Source organism: Urocitellus parryii, chromosome 6 (genome assembly GCF_045843805.1).
Source record: "Urocitellus parryii isolate mUroPar1 chromosome 6, mUroPar1.hap1, whole genome shotgun sequence".
Taxonomy (NCBI): Eukaryota; Metazoa; Chordata; class Mammalia; order Rodentia; family Sciuridae; genus Urocitellus; species Urocitellus parryii.
This window is the reverse complement of record NC_135536.1, coordinates 79,135,793-79,155,168: the sequence shown is the minus strand read 5'-3', so window position 1 is coordinate 79,155,168 and position 19,376 is coordinate 79,135,793. Positions and strand designations below refer to the sequence as shown.

The 19,376-nt window shown below is 35.6% G+C and overlaps 1 protein-coding gene and 1 pseudogene across 1 annotated transcript; one reads left to right on the top strand and one right to left on the bottom strand.

Annotated features, from left to right (window-relative positions):
• Window positions 1-5,016: 5,016 nt before the first annotated feature.
• On the top strand, window positions 5,017-5,952 carry LOC113199160 (olfactory receptor 11H2-like; annotated as a pseudogene).
• Window positions 5,953-11,815: 5,863 nt separating this feature from the next.
• Window positions 11,816-12,790, bottom strand: LOC144255440 (olfactory receptor 11G2-like). Its single transcript, XM_077800131.1, has one exon. The coding sequence runs from the start codon at window positions 12,788-12,790 to the stop codon at window positions 11,816-11,818; it is 975 nt and encodes a 324-aa protein (XP_077656257.1).
• Window positions 12,791-19,376: the final 6,586 nt, after the last annotated feature.

Below are 19,376 nucleotides of genomic sequence, written 5' to 3'. Positions count from 1 at the left end.
TAATGTGTCAAAATACACTCTACTGTCATGTGTAACTAAAAAGAACAAATAGAAAATTAAAAAAGAGTTTGTTTCTGTTAATAGGTCTAGCTTAATTCTATAACATCTAATAAAGTGAATTTTATAAATTCACTCTACATTTTAATTAAACTTTATTTTATAATTTTTTGTTTTCTGTGACTGACTTTAATAAAAATTTTACTCTACTTACCATTTCAGATTTTATAAGCTTTTGAAATTACCCTAAGTCCAACTTCCTGCAGCTGGGCTTACAGTTCCTTTTTTACTGCTGTTAATTGAATGGGGTTGGGGTGGACAGTTCTTTCTAAATTTTTTTTTTTTTTCTGTAGCTATGCCCATTTGATTCAATGTCCTCAAAGGAGCTTGTCTCTAACCTTTTGCATTACCCCACCACCATTCCACACTATTGCCCACTGTATAATATTGCCAGCTGTATAAGGTTTTTTTTTATGTCTGCTTTTCAGGTTTTAGTTCAAACTAAAGGAAGAATGATGAAGCTTTCTTACACACAGAAAGCTATAATATTATAGTTTTTTAAACAAATTATATCTGAATAAGACCCAATGGTGATTTATTGGTAAATTTATTTACTGACATTCACTTTCTATTTCCTCCAGGTAAGTTCTCAGTCTCTATAAAAAATATTTTCTTAATTCTTCCTATAATTTTTTAAAGACTTCTTTTTAAAAAGAATTTATTTATTTTATTTTTATTAGTTTTTGATAAATATTTATTTTGTTTATTTATATGTGGTGCTGACAATGAAACCCAGTGCCTTACACATGCTAGGCAAGTGCTCTACCACTGAGCCACAACCCCAGCCCTCTTTCTCTTCCAATAATTTTACAATAAGATTTTTGAAGGCAATAAAAGAACAAATCACTTGTCAATACAGTCATTCACAGATTGTTTTCTTTAAATAAAAATGTTAATATCTGATGTAACCAGTCACATTGTTTTTCTGCAACTGACTCCCCCCCCCCCCAAAAAGTAGATCAAACATGAAAGAAGTTTATTTATTGTTCACTTAAAATACAAATGAGTGTTCCTGATGGCAGATTCTTCAAGTGGTGATTCTTGAACTCGGACCCTTTATATTTGGCCTTATTTTTGCTTAATTCTCTTTGATAAGTGAATTCTAGCACTACTGTGGCTCAGATGTATCAGAAATTATTGAGGATGTTGCATGGGTAAGGATTGTGGTGCTGAACATCAATTCCAATTACAATCAGTGATCTAGAACTCAGGCACAGGACATATGATTCTTGACCAAGATTCTAAAAACAAACATTGGAGAAAGACAGCCTTTTTTTGTTAAATGGTGCTGGGGAAGCTGATTTTCCACATGTAAAAGAATGAAACCAGACCCTTATTTCTCACCCTGCATAAAAATAAATTCAACAATAATCAAAGACCTAGGAATTATATCAGAAAACTATGCAACTTCCAGAAGAAAATGTAAGATCAACACTCCAGTATATAGGTGCAGGTAATGACTTTCTCAATAGAACCCCTGAGACTCAGGAAATAATATCAAGAGTTAATACATGGGATAGCATCAAATTAAAAAAAAAAACTTTGAACAGCAAAGAAAACAAGATTGTAAGAAAGAATGTACAGAATGGAACAAAATCTTTCATTGCTATTCTTCTGACAAAATTAATATTCTAGGATATACAAATAACTAAAACAAGAAACAACAGCAACAAAAGAAAAAACCCAATTAATAAGTGAGCAAATGAATTGAATGGGCACTTCTCAAAAGAAGAAATACAAATGGCCAACAAACATATGAAAAAACACTCAACATCATTAGCAATTAAGGAAATTCAAATTAAAACTACACTGAGATTTCATCTCACTCCAGTCAGAAAGGCACCCATCAAGGATACAAACAGTAATAAATGTTGGAGAGGATGTGGAGAAAAAACACTTTTAACACTGTTGGTGGAACTGTAAATTAGTATAACCACTATGGAAATGAGTGTGGAGGTTCCTCAAAAGACTAGGAAAGGAAGCACCACGTGACCCAGCTATACTACTCTCCAGTATTTATCCTAAGGGATTAAAGTCATCATACTATAGTGATACATGCATATCCATGTTTACAGTAACACAACTCCCATCAGCTGAACTATGGAACCAGCCTTGGAGTCCATCAATAGACGAATGGAAAAAGTAAATATAGTATATGTACATAATGAAATTTTATTCAGTTCATAAAGAAAAATGAAATTTATGTCATTTGTGAGAAAGTAAATGGAACTTGAGAATATTATATTAAGTAAAATAAGCCAAACTCAGAAGGTCAAGGATTCTATGTTTTTCCTCATATGTGAAAGCTAAAAAGGAAAAAGGAAAACAAAGTTGGAGAGAATCTCATGAAAATCGATCGAGGAAAGATTAGTAGAATACAGGAAAGGGATTAAGGGGAGGAGGGGAGGAAAAAGGAAAATATTGAGAAATTATATTGACCAAATTATATTATTAGATTGGGTGCATGTATGAATATGTAACAACAAATCCCACCATTATGTATAATTGTAATGTACCAATAAAAAATGTGGGAAAAAAAGAACTCAGGCAAATGATCATCTAACTCCATAGGGTGCATAGAAAGCTGATGTAGATTTGAAGAAAATATTGATTTTTGTCTGTCCCGCAACTGATGTCTTAACTTAATGGAAAACTCTAGGTTTAGGTTTTTAAGATTAATGTTTGAATATAATGGTGTACATCTCATGTCAGAAACATTTTGTTATATAGGAGGTAATTTTTAATTTTTTTTTTTGTGGTACTGTGGATCAAATCCAGGGCTTCATTGTAAAAGGTAATTTATTAAGATTCGAAGAGGAAATTCTGGAAGGAACACAACTGTTCTGACAGCCTGGAATGTGTGTGACTGTGCTAACACATATGCATATATGCATATCCATGTAGCTTTTATCTCAAGTGCAATAATTACTGAAAAGAAACACAGTCAGGTATGTATCATACACATTAATTGTTCCTACAGCCTCAGGATTGAGGTCTCCCGACATAGGGCCTCAGAGTCTAGGGATAAATTACGGGGAATAGAGAGATTTGTGGCATGTTTTCGTCTATGAGTGAAACTTTTGAAGAAAATTTTCTGAGGGACTGATTCTTCACATTGCTGGGCTGCATTTAGGCTCTGTGGGGATGGGTGTGGTAACAGACCACGAGCAGCAATGTCTTTATCATGTCTCTCTGTCCATTTTGCTTTATATGTTGAATGAAAAAGGAGCATAAATTTCCCTGATTATTCTTTACAAACAGCTTTCCTATTATATAAACCTTATTAAGACAGAGAATTAAGAAAATTTTTTGGATAAATTGTTGTTTGCTTTTTCAGGTCATCTTCCAAAGGATTATAATCCTACCAGAGGAAAATGACTAAAGACTATGGCAATAATTTAGATGACTAACCCTCTGGTTTACACTTCTCTTTCACACAGATCATAGCATAGTCTACCTCCAACTACTGTGTGGTGTGCAGGGGAGGGAAACTTTGTAAATAGTAGTTTATTTCAAGAAATATAACATTCATATTCAAAACAGTGAGCTGTGCATCATCTGTTGGGATCTGAGAGGTACCCAAATTCCAGAGCAAGATGGGAGTATGTTATCCACAGAGTGGGGCTATTGTGCAGGGAGTGACTTCCTCCTTCCTGTGGGGGAATCCATTTCCTCCTTCCTGTGGGGGAATCCAAAATCCTCCTTTCTGTGGGGAGTCCCAGGTAGAGTGAAATCTGTGGCAGATGGAAAGCGAAGCCTTGCGTTTCCCCTGTTCTTCTCCTCTGCCCCTTGGGGGGGGTATGTAATAACCACTGGTGATTTAAAAGAAGGGAGATTAGGTTTCTATCTTTGCACTTCTTCTGAGTCCAGTCCTGGTTTGTTTCTATACATTTCACTCTGTGCCAAGCTCTTTACACTTTTTTTCTGGGACTACTGTAATAGCTTTCAAATAGTTTCCTGCTAATTTCATTAACCTGTACCAAGTGGTCCAGAAAACTGCTGTTTCCTAAAGCTTTGGTAATTTTACTCTTTCAGTAGTTTACCTCTAGGTTTTTTTTCCTTAATCAGCAAAATAAGCTTGATCTAGTCAGAACTGGCAGTGTGTCCTATGGCCCTACCTCTGTTACCTCTATTCAACAATTCTTTTGAAAGTACTCTAACTTTTATCTTTTGGATCTCTCTCTCTCTCTCTCTCTCTCTCTCTCTCTCTCTCTCTCTCTCTGTATGTGTGTGTGTCTCCATCCAAATCTTTCCCCATGTTATTATGATGTAGTAATGTTTTTCCTTCATCATTGGCTTTGGAAATTCTATCTTTGCCAAGATCTATTTTTTCTTCACAAAATTTTTGTTATTATTTTCAGCTGATTATAATATTGGTGTCTCAGATAACAATAAAATTGTTTTTGTTACATTCCTTTGTTATTTGTCCATGACCAGCATCAGAATAAAGGTGGAGGGATGTTAGCATCTAACCCATAATCTATATCAGCTCTCCATGAAGTTGCCACAAATGAACAGACACTCTAATTAAAAACAGTATATATGCTATCCAAGTGAAGTTCTAAGTTAAATCTCCTCAAATATCTTCCAATCAAATTCAAATACCTAATCTCTATGTATTTAGAAATTCTAGTCACCAACATACTGTTCAAAGTTGCTGTGAACAGAAGGTATTTGACCTGAGCTCAATAAGATCAGATTTTTCTTGTTTTATTCTTCATTCTTTCCTTATTTTCTAGAACAGTGCCTGACAATAACAATGTGTAAATACATATTTATTGAGTAACTAAGAAGGAAGGAAGACAAGAGGAAAAAACAATTCATCTTTCTAAAGAGAAGATGGTAATACCACAAACTCATGTTGAAGAAAATAAAAATGTATCTCTTTTCCAAGAAGAAGAAAACTATGTAAATATTTCTGTGGTTCTTACTATCTCTGCCACCTCAACAGGTCAGACAATGTTAGCCTTAGAAACTAATAACTCTGGGTCTGTGGGTGAGTTCATCCTCCTGGGCTTCCCCTGCTGCTGGGAGATCCAGATCTTCCTCTTTATTATCTTTTCCCTCATCTACCTGCTGACTCTTACAGGGAACACATCCATCATCTGCACAGTGTGGTCCAGCCGGAAGCTCCACACACCCATGTACATCCTTTTGGCCAACTTCTCCTTCCTGGAAATCTGCTATGTCAGTTCTGATGTGCCCCAAATGTTGGCCAACCTTATCTCCCAGACCAAGAGCATATCCTAAGCTGGCTGCCTGCTCCAGTTCTACTTCTTCTTCGCCATGTATGTTGCTGAGGGCTTATTTCTGTCAGTGATGTCTTTTGATCAATTTCTTGCCATTTGTAGACCTTTACACTATCCCACCATAATGAGCAATCACCTGTGTGTTCGGCTAGTCACCTTCCGCTGGCTGGGTGGCTTTCTCTGGTTACTAACCCCTGTGATCCTAATATCTCAGGTGCCCTTCTGTGGTCCAAACACTATTGACCACTTTCTCTGTGATCTGGCACCTTTGCTGGCATTGTCCTGTGCTCCTGTATCTGAAATTACCTTGACTTGTGGTGTCATTAGCTCTCTCATCATCTTCCTTACCTTCCTGTACATACTTGGCACTTACTTCTGTGTCCTAAGCACGGTTTTACATATGGCCTCAGATTTGGGAAGGTACAAGGTTTTCTCAACCTGTGCCTCCCACCTTTCTGTAGTGTCTCTGTTTTATGGTTCAGTCATGGTGATGTATGTTAGCCCCAGTTCTGGGCGCTATCATGGGATGCAGACGTTTGTGACTTTGTTCTATGCTTTGGCAACCCCATTCTTTAATCCCATTATCTACAACTTTCGGAACAAAGATATCAAGGAGGCACTAAAGAAATTTCTCTGTGTGTTATGATAGGGAATCTCTATGGGACTCAAGAGTTAAATTTAATATAATCTTAATGCTTAGGAGGATGGAAGATCATGAGGCAAATGAGAGCATGCTTTCCCTTCTTCCTCTTATTTTATTTTTATATGTTGGGAACACAATTTTAAAGGATTCATTAGACCTATGATACAAATCTTAGGAAATTATTGCTATTATGTTCCTAATATGTCTGTGCCTTATAGAGACTTCTTTATTTTTGCAACTCAATATGACTTTGATATACTACTCTATGGCTGATGTTCTTCTTACCCTTTGGGTTTTTATTTCATTCTGTTGGTGTGTTTCAGCATCCTTAAATTCTGCCTTCATTGAGGCAAGTTATGACTGAGGCAGGAAGATCACAAGTTCAAGGGCAGTCTCAACAACTTATCAAGACCCTGTCTTAAAAGAAACAAAAAGGGCTGGGTTAGTTCAGTAGTAAAGTACCCCTGGGATCAATTTTTAGTACCCCTACTCCCACAAAAAATGTTGTTGAACGTATTGCAAATTCACAGTGACTTTACCAATAACGACCAGATGAGAAGATTAGACTAGATTAGATGGTCAGATTAGAAAACCCCACAAAGACCAAATCTTCAACATCAGGGACATTAAAACACTACCTTTGTGTTCTTCATGATTCCAAGTATAGATTTAGGCACAATCAGGGACCTCAATAGTGTTATATTGATTTGTGACAAATCCTGTTCCCTTTTGGCTACTGATAGCACATTAGTATATGCAGGCATATGAGTGTTAGTAGGTGCGAGCCAAACAGCTATAGAATTTGTGAGGTCACTGCCAATCCAGGCCTAAGGCACACTTATTTTTCATGTGGTTCTCTATAGAACTCTGCATTGTAGGAGTTTGGGATTGGGTCTCTGATTCTCTTCGTGATTGTGGCATGCTTGGTGGCTAGGAAGTTTCTGTGCAAAGGTACAGAATGCCTGGCTGCTGGGAAGTTTCTGGGCAAAGGTGCAGAATGCCTGGCTACTGGGAAACTCCCCGTGTCAAAGACATGGAATGCCTGGCCACTGTAGCAATGCTCTTCAGGAGGGTTTGACCTTGATCTTAGGCACACTTATCCTGGGAATAGAAGAATTTGTTTGATAGATAACTACAGTGTTTCATCAAGCTCCTATGCTCCTTGAGCTGCCCACCTAACAGTAACTTCAGACAATGGACTCTCTGCACAAAGCTGCACAAAGCTCCTATCATTGCAAATTGTAACTGTGAAACGTAACTGCAGCATAAGCACCCTTACTGATACTCTAAACAATAATGTAGTTATGGTACTAATGACTTAATGTAACCTATTGGTATAAATAAGCATGGCCGCTTGGACAAAAAGCCACTCTGCCACCTTCCCTGCCCCTGCACCTTGTCTCTGTCTCCATTTATTTATTTTAAAATACACAACAACACTGGAATGCATTACAATCCTATACTTCTTTACACTGCATAAGTGTCCTCTAAACTTAATTTCTACTATCTACCCTCTGATTTTCTAGAGTAGTAACTTAATTTATAGTATAACATTTCATGAGGAAACCTTGAGTTAAATCCTGCTTCTGGGATAGGTCTAGCAGTAATATTACTTCCAAATTGTAGTCAAACTGTTGCAGCCTTCTGTTGGATATTTTTACACAAGGATCCAGTTTAAATACAAATGTTTAATCTTATATTTGTTAGTTTTTGTTTTAAAAATATTAGCTGTTACCATCCCTATTCTTCAATGGTTCTACTTACCTGTAACTGGAACTTGATATCTTAATGTTAAAATTCTACACCTTCTTGAATGCACAACTAAACTCTAGCATCTTCCCTAAAATCTTTGGTTCAATCTAAACTCATCATTTTTGTCCAGATTCAGCGTGCCATACCTGTGGTGGCATAGTAACTTCATAAATAGTCTCTCTGGTTCTGATCCATTTCATATTCCAGAATTATCTTATTAAACCTCCTTTCCATCAGTCCTCACCCTTATTTCCACTCTAATTGTACACAGGACAAATCCCCAAATCTTCAGTTTGTATGTAGTTCAAAGTTCCTCTCAACCTGTCCTCAAATTTTATTCATTTTTTGCTAAATATATTTTCTACCACTGCTATTTGAAGTATTATCACCAATTATACAATAATCATAGCTTTATACCCTGAACTTAAAATTCTTCAGTTCATACCTTGCCGATTTTTAAACACTACTCATGGAACTTCTCTTGCCATCAGACTGTTATTTTTGAAATTCACAAAGGTTTTGTGTTATGCCAAATGTTTATTTCCAGTTGGTCTGAGTTTTGGATAACTGTTGCAACACTGTTTGTGTTATTTTGACTCCCCTACCAGTTAGGTTTCTTTAGGGCAGAAAAAAAATGAGTTATATTGTATGGCTCCAGAATGGCTTCTACAATTTTAAGAACTCAATTAACAATTTTGTTAACAAATTAATTCAAGAAAACTTTGTTGAGCTTCTGCTATTATTAGGCATTATATTGGGCACTGGGGATAAAAGCTGTGACATCTAGTCTAATAAAGTCCACATTTTAGTGTGGGGAGATAGAAATCAAGAAACAGAGCAAATGTATTTCCAATGAAGATAGATTATTTGAAGAAAAAGAAGTTGAAAGAAATAGATACAATGGTAGCAGGGGATGATGGTCTTTTGAATAGGATGGTCTGGGAAAGCTAAACTTAAGGTGAATTTTGAGAAAACCCAAGGAAGAAAGTGAGGGAGTTTGATCTGTGAGCAAGAAAACAAGACAGTAGTCATCTGAATGTAGAAACACTAAAAAAAAAATATGATTAGAGTACCAGTTCAAGGGGATGCTACCAAGAAAGGCAAGAAGATTTGGGTTCAGAAGTGTGCCTGGAGATACACTACTGAAAGACATGGCTGACTCAAGACAGATTTGAATATCCAGTATTTTTTTTACTTGGTTGCTAAAAACACTATTAATGAGATATTTACATCCTTTGATTATACTGTATTCACAATCAGCATGCAATTTTTATACTTAAGAGTTGAATTAGTGAGGATTAGTCACATCCTTCAATGCACTTCATTCTAAAAGGCTAAGCCCAGGGCACAGATAGGCTGTACTAGAGCTGTTGCTGATGGCTTCCCCTTCCTTGTAGCCTCCTCCAAATTCATCAAGAGAAAAAGCCTAATGAGTCTGATGCTGGTCTATTCAGGGGTTACCACCACCTGACTTGTCACCTACAGGGGCTCTCCATAGTCCTTCAGGAGTGATGATCAATATACCTGCAGGTGAAAATAAAAGCTCTTCCAAAGCATCTCCTACAATAATCATTTTTCTCTACTATCATTTATCAATTGTGTGACATTATAAAACTGTGGAAGCTCACTAAAACTGTTAGGTTAGTTTTCTAACCTATTTATATGACATTGAGAAAAGTATGCCCCTGAGGTTGTGGGATATATTTGTAGGTGCATATAACAAAATTGAAGTGACTGTCCTCAAATTATATTCAGGGTATAATAGTTCCATGAGAGCACTGGGTGGAAAGGAAGTTGTTCTGTATACATTGGATAAAGATCTTTACCAAATACTTTGAAGAGTTACAATGCTTATGATATCATTGAACATTTCACAAATTGCTTTCTTTTGATGTAATACAACATTTGCTTTATTTATATTATTAATTCCTCCTTATTTGCTTCACCTGGAGTATGTCTAGAATCATATACTTGAAAATTTGGAGACCATGAGTAGAAGTGGTTTGTCATAATATAAGCAACTGATAAATACTCAGAAATAGTTCTTGTTATTGAAATAAATGAAGTAGGCTTCAGGGCTACCATCAGCATATACAGAACATAAGTGTTTATGTGGTTTGAAAAAAAACAGTCAACTTAAAAAAAAACTTAAGTTTTGTAAGTGGTTGAGGGGAGTGTGTAGAGATTAGAAATCATCCACTGAGTAGAAGCTAATTTTATTTATATTCTTATAAATAATTCATGTCTTAAAGTATATCAGACAACTTTGAAGTTAAAATTTTGTTATTTCAATATTTTAATTTGGATTTTATTATATTAAGTGGCAATAATATGAAATATGAGGTAAAAGTTTTGCTGGGACACAGATAGTCTGAGATATGGAAAACCTAGTTAATTTTTGTTTTCAAAGTTGATTACAGAAGAAACACACACACAGTCAAAAATACATTCAACTAAATACCACAATTTTCCATCTCATTTCCCTTTCTTTTCAGAAAGATAAACGACTATTGAATGAATGAAACTTAGGAACCCAAAGGGAAACCATAGTTAAAATGTCAGGGAAACACCACCATCGTACAACTACACTGAAAATGTTTTGGGCGAGGTTGTGAATTAGGTGTTTTTCTAATGAAAATACTTTGTTTGAATGATTGTTCACATTATATTCATTTTTATTCTGTGAAATACAAAACCAGAAAACCAAAAATTAAATCTGCCTTAAGATAGCTGGGTTAATCAAATTTTTGTCACTGTGACAAAAATATCTACAAAATTAAAAGAGGAAAGATTTATTTTGACTCACAATTTTAGAGGATTCAGTGCATGGTCACCGGGCCCCATAGTTTGGGCCTTTGGTAAGACAGACTGTCATGGCGGGCAGCATGTGGTGGAGCAGAAGTACTCAGCTCATGGCAACCAGAAAGCACAGAGAGAAAGGAAGGGTCTAGGAATAAGATATATTCTTCCAGGCCATGGTCCCAGTGATTTATTTTTTCCAAGTAAGCCCTACCTAGGTAGTTTCTACCACTTCCAAATAGTCCATTCAATTATGAACCCATCAATAGATTAGTTTATTGGAACCCTCATGATCCAATCACTTCCCAGTACCCACCTCTGAATTGAACATAGCTGCATTGGGGATTACACCTTCAACACATCAGTCTTTGGGGGGATACTTTATATCCAGATAATAGCAACATCCCTTCCTTTTTGAAACCCCTCAGAAAGCTTTTTCTCTCAAAGTCTAGACAACCTCAAATCCTTTCTTCTTTCTTAAAAGAAGACCAATTATAGTTGTATCTTGCTTTCTAATGCAAGTGCATTTCTGTTAGCTGTAATGCAGCTCTATAAATTGCATCTTATTTTGATGTGTTTGATAATATTTTCGAGAGTTAATGAAAGGATTGATGACCAGGATTAAAATAAAAAATATTATCAAACTAACAATTGTGATTACATACACTTTAAAGAAGAAAAGATATTTAAAGAAGATTATTATAATTCTTAAATATGTCTGAAAGCAAAAACACTGAAATAGAATATGGCCTCAAACCTGTCATGGCACTAACTTTAACAAGGAGAGTGATATCCTGATGAGTGCCTAGCACTTTACATTTAGTGCATCGATTTGGGGTAAAAAATAGCTATTCAATTCCTAATCTGTATTGTGGGTGCCATGTGACCTCCCATTTAACATCTAGCTGAGGTTATTAATTTTTTTGTTTTGAAATCCTTACAGTAAAACTATGTGTTCTTTGAAGGTGGAGTGACAAGATCACACCAGTATGGCTGGACATTTTTCATACAGAAATCGTTCCTCTATTTTGGTAACCACTGAACAATTATACATGTAGCATGAATTTGGAAACAGGATAGGACCTATACTACATTTCTAATTCTGAAATACAAACTCTATCTATACTACCTTTGAGAAACTGAGTTCTATATGAATTTTCTGAGACAATGTTATTTCTCAAACAAGGCTAATCCATCATTGTAAAGAGTAATATTTAAGATACAAGGGGCTTTATTAATAGTTTCCTAACCAAAATTATTAAATTCTCTAGAAAATGTTCTCCACCATATCTGATTAGGTAGGTTGAGAAGGAATTCAGTTAGCTATGATGTTTGATTTATGTTTTATGAGCAATATTTCAGTCCCAAAGACTTTTCTGAGGGCAGCTTTCATTTCTTTGTTCCTCAGGCTATAAATTAGAGGATTACAGAGGGGTGTTATGACAGAATAAAATAAGGTAATGATTTTCTGCACTTCCACTGGGTGTCTTGATCCAGGGCTAACATACATTACCATAATAGAGCCAAAAAACAGGACCACCACAGCTAGATGAGAAGCACAAGTAGAGAAAGCCTTGTGTTTGCTTGCTGCCGAAGGCATCCTCACTACAGCTAGAATCACCAGAGCATAAGAGCAAAGAATGAAGAGAAAAGTGCCAATCATGAAGAAGGCATTGAAGGCAGAGTAAATGAACTGGGTGGTGGAGTCTTCAGAACAGGATAGCATCATCAATGGGACAGGATCACACATAAAATGGTTGATGATATTTGGACCACAATAAGGTAACTGTGAAATGAGAACAACTGGGGTTATAAAGAGGATGAACCCACATGACCATCCAAAGATGACGAGGCCAGTGCACAGCTGTCTGGTCATGATGCGTGGGTAATGCAGAGGACGGCAGATGGCAAGGCACCTGTCAAAGGCCATGAAGCAAAGGAAGAAGCCCTCATCACACCCAAAGGAAAAGAAGAAGTAGAATTGTGCAAAACAGCTCACAAAAGAGATGGACTTGCTTGAGGAGAGAAAGTTGGCCAACATGTTGGGGACGGTGGAGGTGACATAACATATTTCCAAGAGAGAGAAATTGCCCAGGAGGATGTACATGGGGGTGTGAAGGCGCCGGTCTCCCCTCACAGCACAGGCAATGGCTGCGTTTCCCATCAGGGTCAGAGTGTAGGTCATGGAGAAGAGCCCAAAGTAGAGGAGCTGCATTTCTGGGCTGGAGGGAAAGCCCATGAGGATGAAGTGGGTAACAGAGAGTGTGTGTTCTTGGTTGGACCCGTTCATTGGTGTAGAAGTCACTGAGATCACAGAGGTTATTGTCATTTAATGTTGAATACTGTTTTTTTTCCTGGAAACACCAAATAATTTTATTATTATTATTATTTTCCTTGCATAGGTGCATTATAATTATATATAATAATAGGTTCACTATACCATGTTCATATATGCACATAATATAATTTGATCACTCTCCTTCCCCAGTATGTCCCTTCCCCTGACTTCTTGCTTTGCTCTACTAATCTATTATTGTTATTATTATTTTAATTAGTGCATTATAGTTACATACATATGTAGGATTCATTAAGGTACATTCTTTTAAATACAATTGAATTAAATAATAAACAAGTTTCTGTTGAAAGCAATAAGACAGTAGTCTCCACCATCTTTTCCTCAAGAGTAAGATTTTATTTTTTAAGTTACAGATAATAATACAAACAAAAAACATACTGTGGCAAACTGAAACAAAGCCAGAATAAGGAGGTGCAAACTTTATAATTTGGTAGGTTGCTTCATCTCCATTTTTGTAAGTTGCTATATGTTTACCACATAGGGCCAGTATATGAGAAGTTCTTTCTAAAGCATAAAGCATAAAGAATAATTTATTAAAATTGGTCATATTGTTAATGGTAGTAAGGAAAGTGTTACATTAAAACAATTCCAAAAGTCCTGACTCTAGGTAATAGAATGAATGAAGCTGGGCATATTCTTCTTTTTGCCTTTTTGTGGTATTGTAAAATGCTTAAAAGGACTTTTCAGGGATAAAATATATGGTTTTTATATGATATTCATTGCATGTTTGGTGTTTAAGAAGTATTTTTTGTCTATTAAAACTGGTGATTTCAGCTGCATGGTGTGGGGAATAGTCCTGCACTTTTGTACCTGAGATTCTCTGGTCGAAAATTTTAATTCATGGGGCTGGGGTTGTGGTTCAGTGGTAGAGTGCTCGCCTTGCACATATGAGACTCTGGGTTTGATCCTCAGCACTACATAAAAAAAATGAATACATTAGTGAAATAAAGTATTGGGACCAATTGCAACTAAAAATAAATTAAAAAAGAAAATTTTGATTCATTTCACTGTGAATATGAAAATGAAATCTGCTACTACTACTTGGGGCTAATGACCTAGAAGAGAAATTTTTGTCAACATCTACAATATATAATGTGAACAATTTTGCTGCCAAAGAGCTAACCTGTAATTCCAGTGATTTGAGAGTCTAAGGCAGTGTGATTGCAAGTTAAGACCAACCTACACAATTTAGTGAGAACCCTGATTAAAAAAAAAAAAAGTTGTGTGGACATGTAGCTCAGTTGTAAAACACCTCTGGGTTCTTTCTCTAGTTCCCAAACAAAGCAAGGCAAAACACCATTGTGAAATGGACAGAAATTGTGTTTTTATTTTGTATGAGTATGTTTGTGTTTGTGTGTAATTTCCATATTATTTTCTTAATAGCTGATTTCTGTGCTTATTCTTTTGCATCCTTTTGGTATAAAAACACTTAGTACTTGTTATAGCCATTGTAGGTCTTTTCTGTTGAAACAATCTTGAAATATGATTTCGTGCTTCACTCACTTGCACCACCCCCTCACAGTCTGTTGTCACAGAGATGAAGTTTAACTCTTATGTGCCTTATTTGCTTAATACCCTGCTCTTGGCTATCACATTTAGTATTTAAAGTGAAATGACTGTTATTGGTACAGTCTGCCCTTTTTTAACTGTGGGTTCCACAGCTGTGTTTTCAATAAACTGCAGATGGACATGTTAGAAAAATTTGCATCTGTGCTAAGCATAGATGTTTTTCCTTTTCATTTTCCCCCAAAGGACACAGTCTAACAACCGTTTGCACATTTACATCATATTAGGTATCATAAATTATCTCTAGTTGATTTAAAATTTATGGGAGAAAGTGAGTAAATTATGTATGTGCAAACACTACGTTTTCTTCAAGGAACTTGAATATCTGGGGATTTTTGTGTCCATGGAGCATTCTATTTAGTTTTTCAATCACATCAAGATGGGTGGAAAATTATAGTAATACGTCAGATGGTTTAATTTCTCAAATAACAAGAGTCTTTTGTTTGTTTTGATGGATATGAATTTTCCATTGATTGGATGTGATCCATATAGTAAGATTAAAACAAAATACTTACTTAATATTTTATTATTCTGAATGACTGTATGATTTTTCTTAGGGCAGAATGTTGTACAGAACTGGAGGAAGTGTGAATGTCACTTTATTCTGGAGACAGCAAGGTGAATCTTGCCCATTTCCAATCAATGATTAAAAATGAAAAACACTGCCTTCAAGTTTAAATTATACCATTTAAATTATACTCCTTTAAATTATACACATATATTGTGATTATAGGCAGAGAGAAGGCAGAACTTGATGTTAATATGAGACAATTAATATTAAAACGTTTCAAAGATGTCTTTTATCTGCGGGATGCTTACATATGATTAATGTTGCAATCTGTTATTGAAGCAAATATTCACTTAGCTGCCCCACAAGTCTTAGTAGCTATTCAATTTCTTTATAACTCATTTGACAAAAATTTAGCTCATTTGGTTTAGTCCTTTATATTCTGTCCTGTTTCCTAATTTCTCAAGATACTACTGCAGCTACTTTACTTACTTCACTGACATTGAAACCCTACTACCATCATATATTAAATCAAAGACAATACTCGCCCTGCTTGAATCTTCTGTTGTAATGTTTCTCAGGGATACTAAAGTTGCAATCCAAATAAGGTCATATAGTGCACCAATAAAAAACCACACAGATGCAAAATGGGTTTGTCTTTTAAAAAAGGGTAGTTTCACATAAAACCCAAATATATTAAACTAGTGAAACCGATAGCACAGATAAGATATTAGAGTGGAATCAGAGATTTCCATGTTTCCTCCGTTGAACCAGCAATGGAATTAAGATAATATTGATAATATATCTACCTCTAAAAGTTACACATTTTCACACAAAACCCCCAGGCCTCTTTGTAAACAATACTCAATAGTATTTTAAAATGATAAGGAAACTAGAGAAATATGTTCCTTAGATTCTGAAACGTAAAGAAAATTAATATTTTAAGCTTCTGTGTCTGAATTTTGTTTGAGCCAAATATTTACATATTCAGAGCAAGAAGAAAGCACTTGTCAGTAAATTCACTGATGCACAACAGTTGTCATTTGTTGTTGTATGGTATGGAAAATTTTAACTCACGTGGTGGTATGTGCTGAGAAGAAAGTTCTTCAAGAGGAATAAAATAGCATCCCAGAGGGTGGAAACCATGTGAGGGGCTTCTGAGAATTGAACCCTGCAGTTTGTAACCTGCCATGAGTTCTGAAGAGTAAATTTGAAAAGCTTTTTTGCTTCTTTGTTCAATACTCATATTTATGGTCAAGATAAAAGCCCATATGAAGGTAACTTTTTCTGTTTATTAACTTACATCATGGTCTTTTGAGATTTGAGAACCCTTCCCTTGTTATTATTAAAGTACTTCTTCAGCACAAGAATACTTTTGTAATTTTAATTATTCACAATGAAATCCTAAGCCCAGCCATTCCCTGAGGAATACAGAGCTTGTGGAAATAGGCTCTTACCTCTTCTTGTGCTTTAAACAACCAGGTATTGCAAAAGGTTCCTGGGGAATAATTAAAGAGAAATAAAATTTGTGGTAATAGCTACAATAAGAAGATCTACCATTTGATTCCCTGAATCTTTGTTGAAGGACAATATATCCTCTTCCCAACATTAAGAGTTCTCAAATTTGTTGTTCAAACACATGTCAGATTCATGATGATTATCATTGGAAAGGTGGCATTTCAGGTGCTAAGACTGAATCTGTGTCATTGAATGTACATGTATGGAGTGCTTATCAGATATTGTGACTGTATTTGGGGAAATGAAAGAGAAAAAATATCCTGTCTACTCAGAGAAGTTCAATTCAGCTCAATTGAATTCAATTCAATTCAGTTCAGTGTGTATGTGTGGTAGGGCAACAGAAAATGAAGAAAATTACTAGAGTAAGTAAATTATGTATATATATATTTCATTGGAGAAAAATGAAAGGTGGAGAGGGTTGGGGATTGCAGTAGGGATATTGGTCTTGTAATTTTAAATAGAGTTTTAGCCAGACTTGAAAACGTGGAGGAACAGACCCATGAGGACATGGAGAGCACATGTCAGGCAGAAGGAACAGTCGTTGCTGAAGACTAGAGAGAGGCATGCATCTGACATGGGAGAGTAAGGAGGAAGACGGTGTTGCAGCAACATTAACCAAGTACATGGCCCCTTTCTGATGCTGGCCGTCCTTTCTCCTTTTTCAGGGCATGTATATTTCACTGTTATTTTAACTCACATTTTTGTTTTTTACAAGTTTTCCAGATTTCAACATAGTCGATTCTCTTATAGGAACTATTAAAAATCAACCAACATTTGCAAAGTATTCTCTGAATTCACTTTAATTTTTCTGATTATAGCCACTGACATTCTGCAGCCAGAATTCTGAGTTTTATTCTGCTTTTTAAATTTATATATGACAGCAGAATGCATTACAATACTTATTACATGTATAGAGTGCAATTTTTCATATCTCTGGTTATATACATAGTATATTCACACCAATTTATGTCTTCATACATGTACTTTGGATAGTAATGATCATCACATTCCACCATCATTAATTATCCCATACCCCATCACTTCCCCTCCAACCCTTCTGCCCTATCTAGAGTTTATCTATTCCTCCCATGCTCCTGCTCTCTATCCCACTATAAATAAGCCTCCTTATATCAAAGAAAACATTTGGCATTTGATTTTTGGGATTGGCTAACTTCATTTAGCATTATCTTCTCTAACTCCATCCATTTACCTGCAAATGCCATGATTTTCTTCTCTTTTATTGCTGAGTAATATTTTATTTGTGTATATATGCCACATTTTTATGTATTCATCTTTGGAAGGGCATCTAAGTTGGTTCCACAGTTTAGCTACTGTGAATTGTGCTTCTATAAACATTGATATGGCTATGTCCCTGTAGTATGCTGTTTTTAAGTCCTTTGGTTATAGACCAAGGAATGGGACAGCTGGGTCAAATGGTGGTTCCATTCCCAATTTTCTAAGAAATCTCCATACCGCTTTCCATATTGACTGTACCAATTTGCAGTCCCACCAGCAGTGTATGAGTGTATCATTTCTCCCCACATCCTTGCCAACACTTATTGTTATTTGTATTCATAATAGCTGCCATCTGACTGGAGTGAGATGAAATCTTAGGGTGGTTTTGAACTGCATTTCTCTAATTGCTAGTAATGATAAACATTTTTCATGTATTTGTTGATTGATTGTACATCATCTTCTGAGAAGTGTCTCTTCAATTCCTTGGCCCATTTATTGATTGGGTTATTTGCTTTTTTTTTTTGGTGATTAGCTTTTTGAGTTCTTTATATACACTAGTGATTAATGCTCTATCTGATGTGTGAGTGGTAAAGATTTGCTCCAAATATATAGGCTCTCTATTCACCCACAGATTGTTTCTTTTTCTAAGAAACTTTTTAGTTTGAGTCCATCACATTTATTGATTCTTGGTTTTAATTCTTGCACTATAGGAGTCTTATTAAGGAAGTTGGGGCCTAGTCCCACATGATGGAGATTAGGGCCTACTTTTTCTTCTATTAGACCCAGGGTCTCTGGTTGTATTCCTAAGTCCTTGAACCACTTTGAGTTGAGTTTTATGCATGGTGAGAGATAGGGGTTTAATATAATTTTGTTGCACATGGATTTCCAGTTTTCCCAGGATCATTTGTTGAAGAGGTTTTATCTTTTCTCCAATGCATGTTTTTGGTGTCTTTGTCTAATATAAGATAATTGTAATTTTATGAATTAGTCTCTATGTCCTCTATTCTGTACCATAGGTCTACCAGTCTGTTTTGGTGCCAATACCATGCTGTTTTTGTTACTATTGCTCTGTAGTATAGTTTAAGGTCTGGTATAGTGATGCCACATGCTTCACTCTTCCTGCTGAGAATTGCTTTAGCTATTCTGGGTATCTTATAATTCCAGATGAATTTCATGATTGCTTTTTCTATTTCTATTAAGAATATCATTGGAATTTTGATCAGAATTGCATTAAATCTGTATAGTGCTTTTGGAATTATGGTCATTTTGATATTAGTAATTTTGCCTGTCCAAGAGCAAGATAGATCTTTCCATCTTCTAAGGTCTTCTTTGATTTCTTTCTTTAGGGTTCTGTAATTTTCATTATATAGATCTTTCACCTCTTTGTTAAGTTTATTCCCAAGTATTTTGTTTTATTTTATTTTATTTTTTGATGCTTTTGTAAATGGGGTAGTTTTCCTCATATCCCTTTCTGAGGATTTGTCACAAAAATGCTTTTGATTAATGGGTGTTGATTTTATATCCTGCTACTTTGCTGAATTCATTTCCTAGTTCTAGAAGTTTTCTGGTGGATCTTTTTGGGTCTTCTAGGTATACAATCATATCGTCAGCAAATAATGCTAATTTAAGTTCTTCTTTTCCTATACATATCCCTTTAATTTCTTTCATCTGTCTAATTGCTCTGGCCAGTGT

What these genes read in the sequence shown, in the direction of transcription:
- LOC144255440 (XM_077800131.1), bottom strand. Translation starts at nt 12,790, where the DNA reads ATGAACGGGTCCAACCAAGAACACACACTCTCTGTTACCCACTTCATC.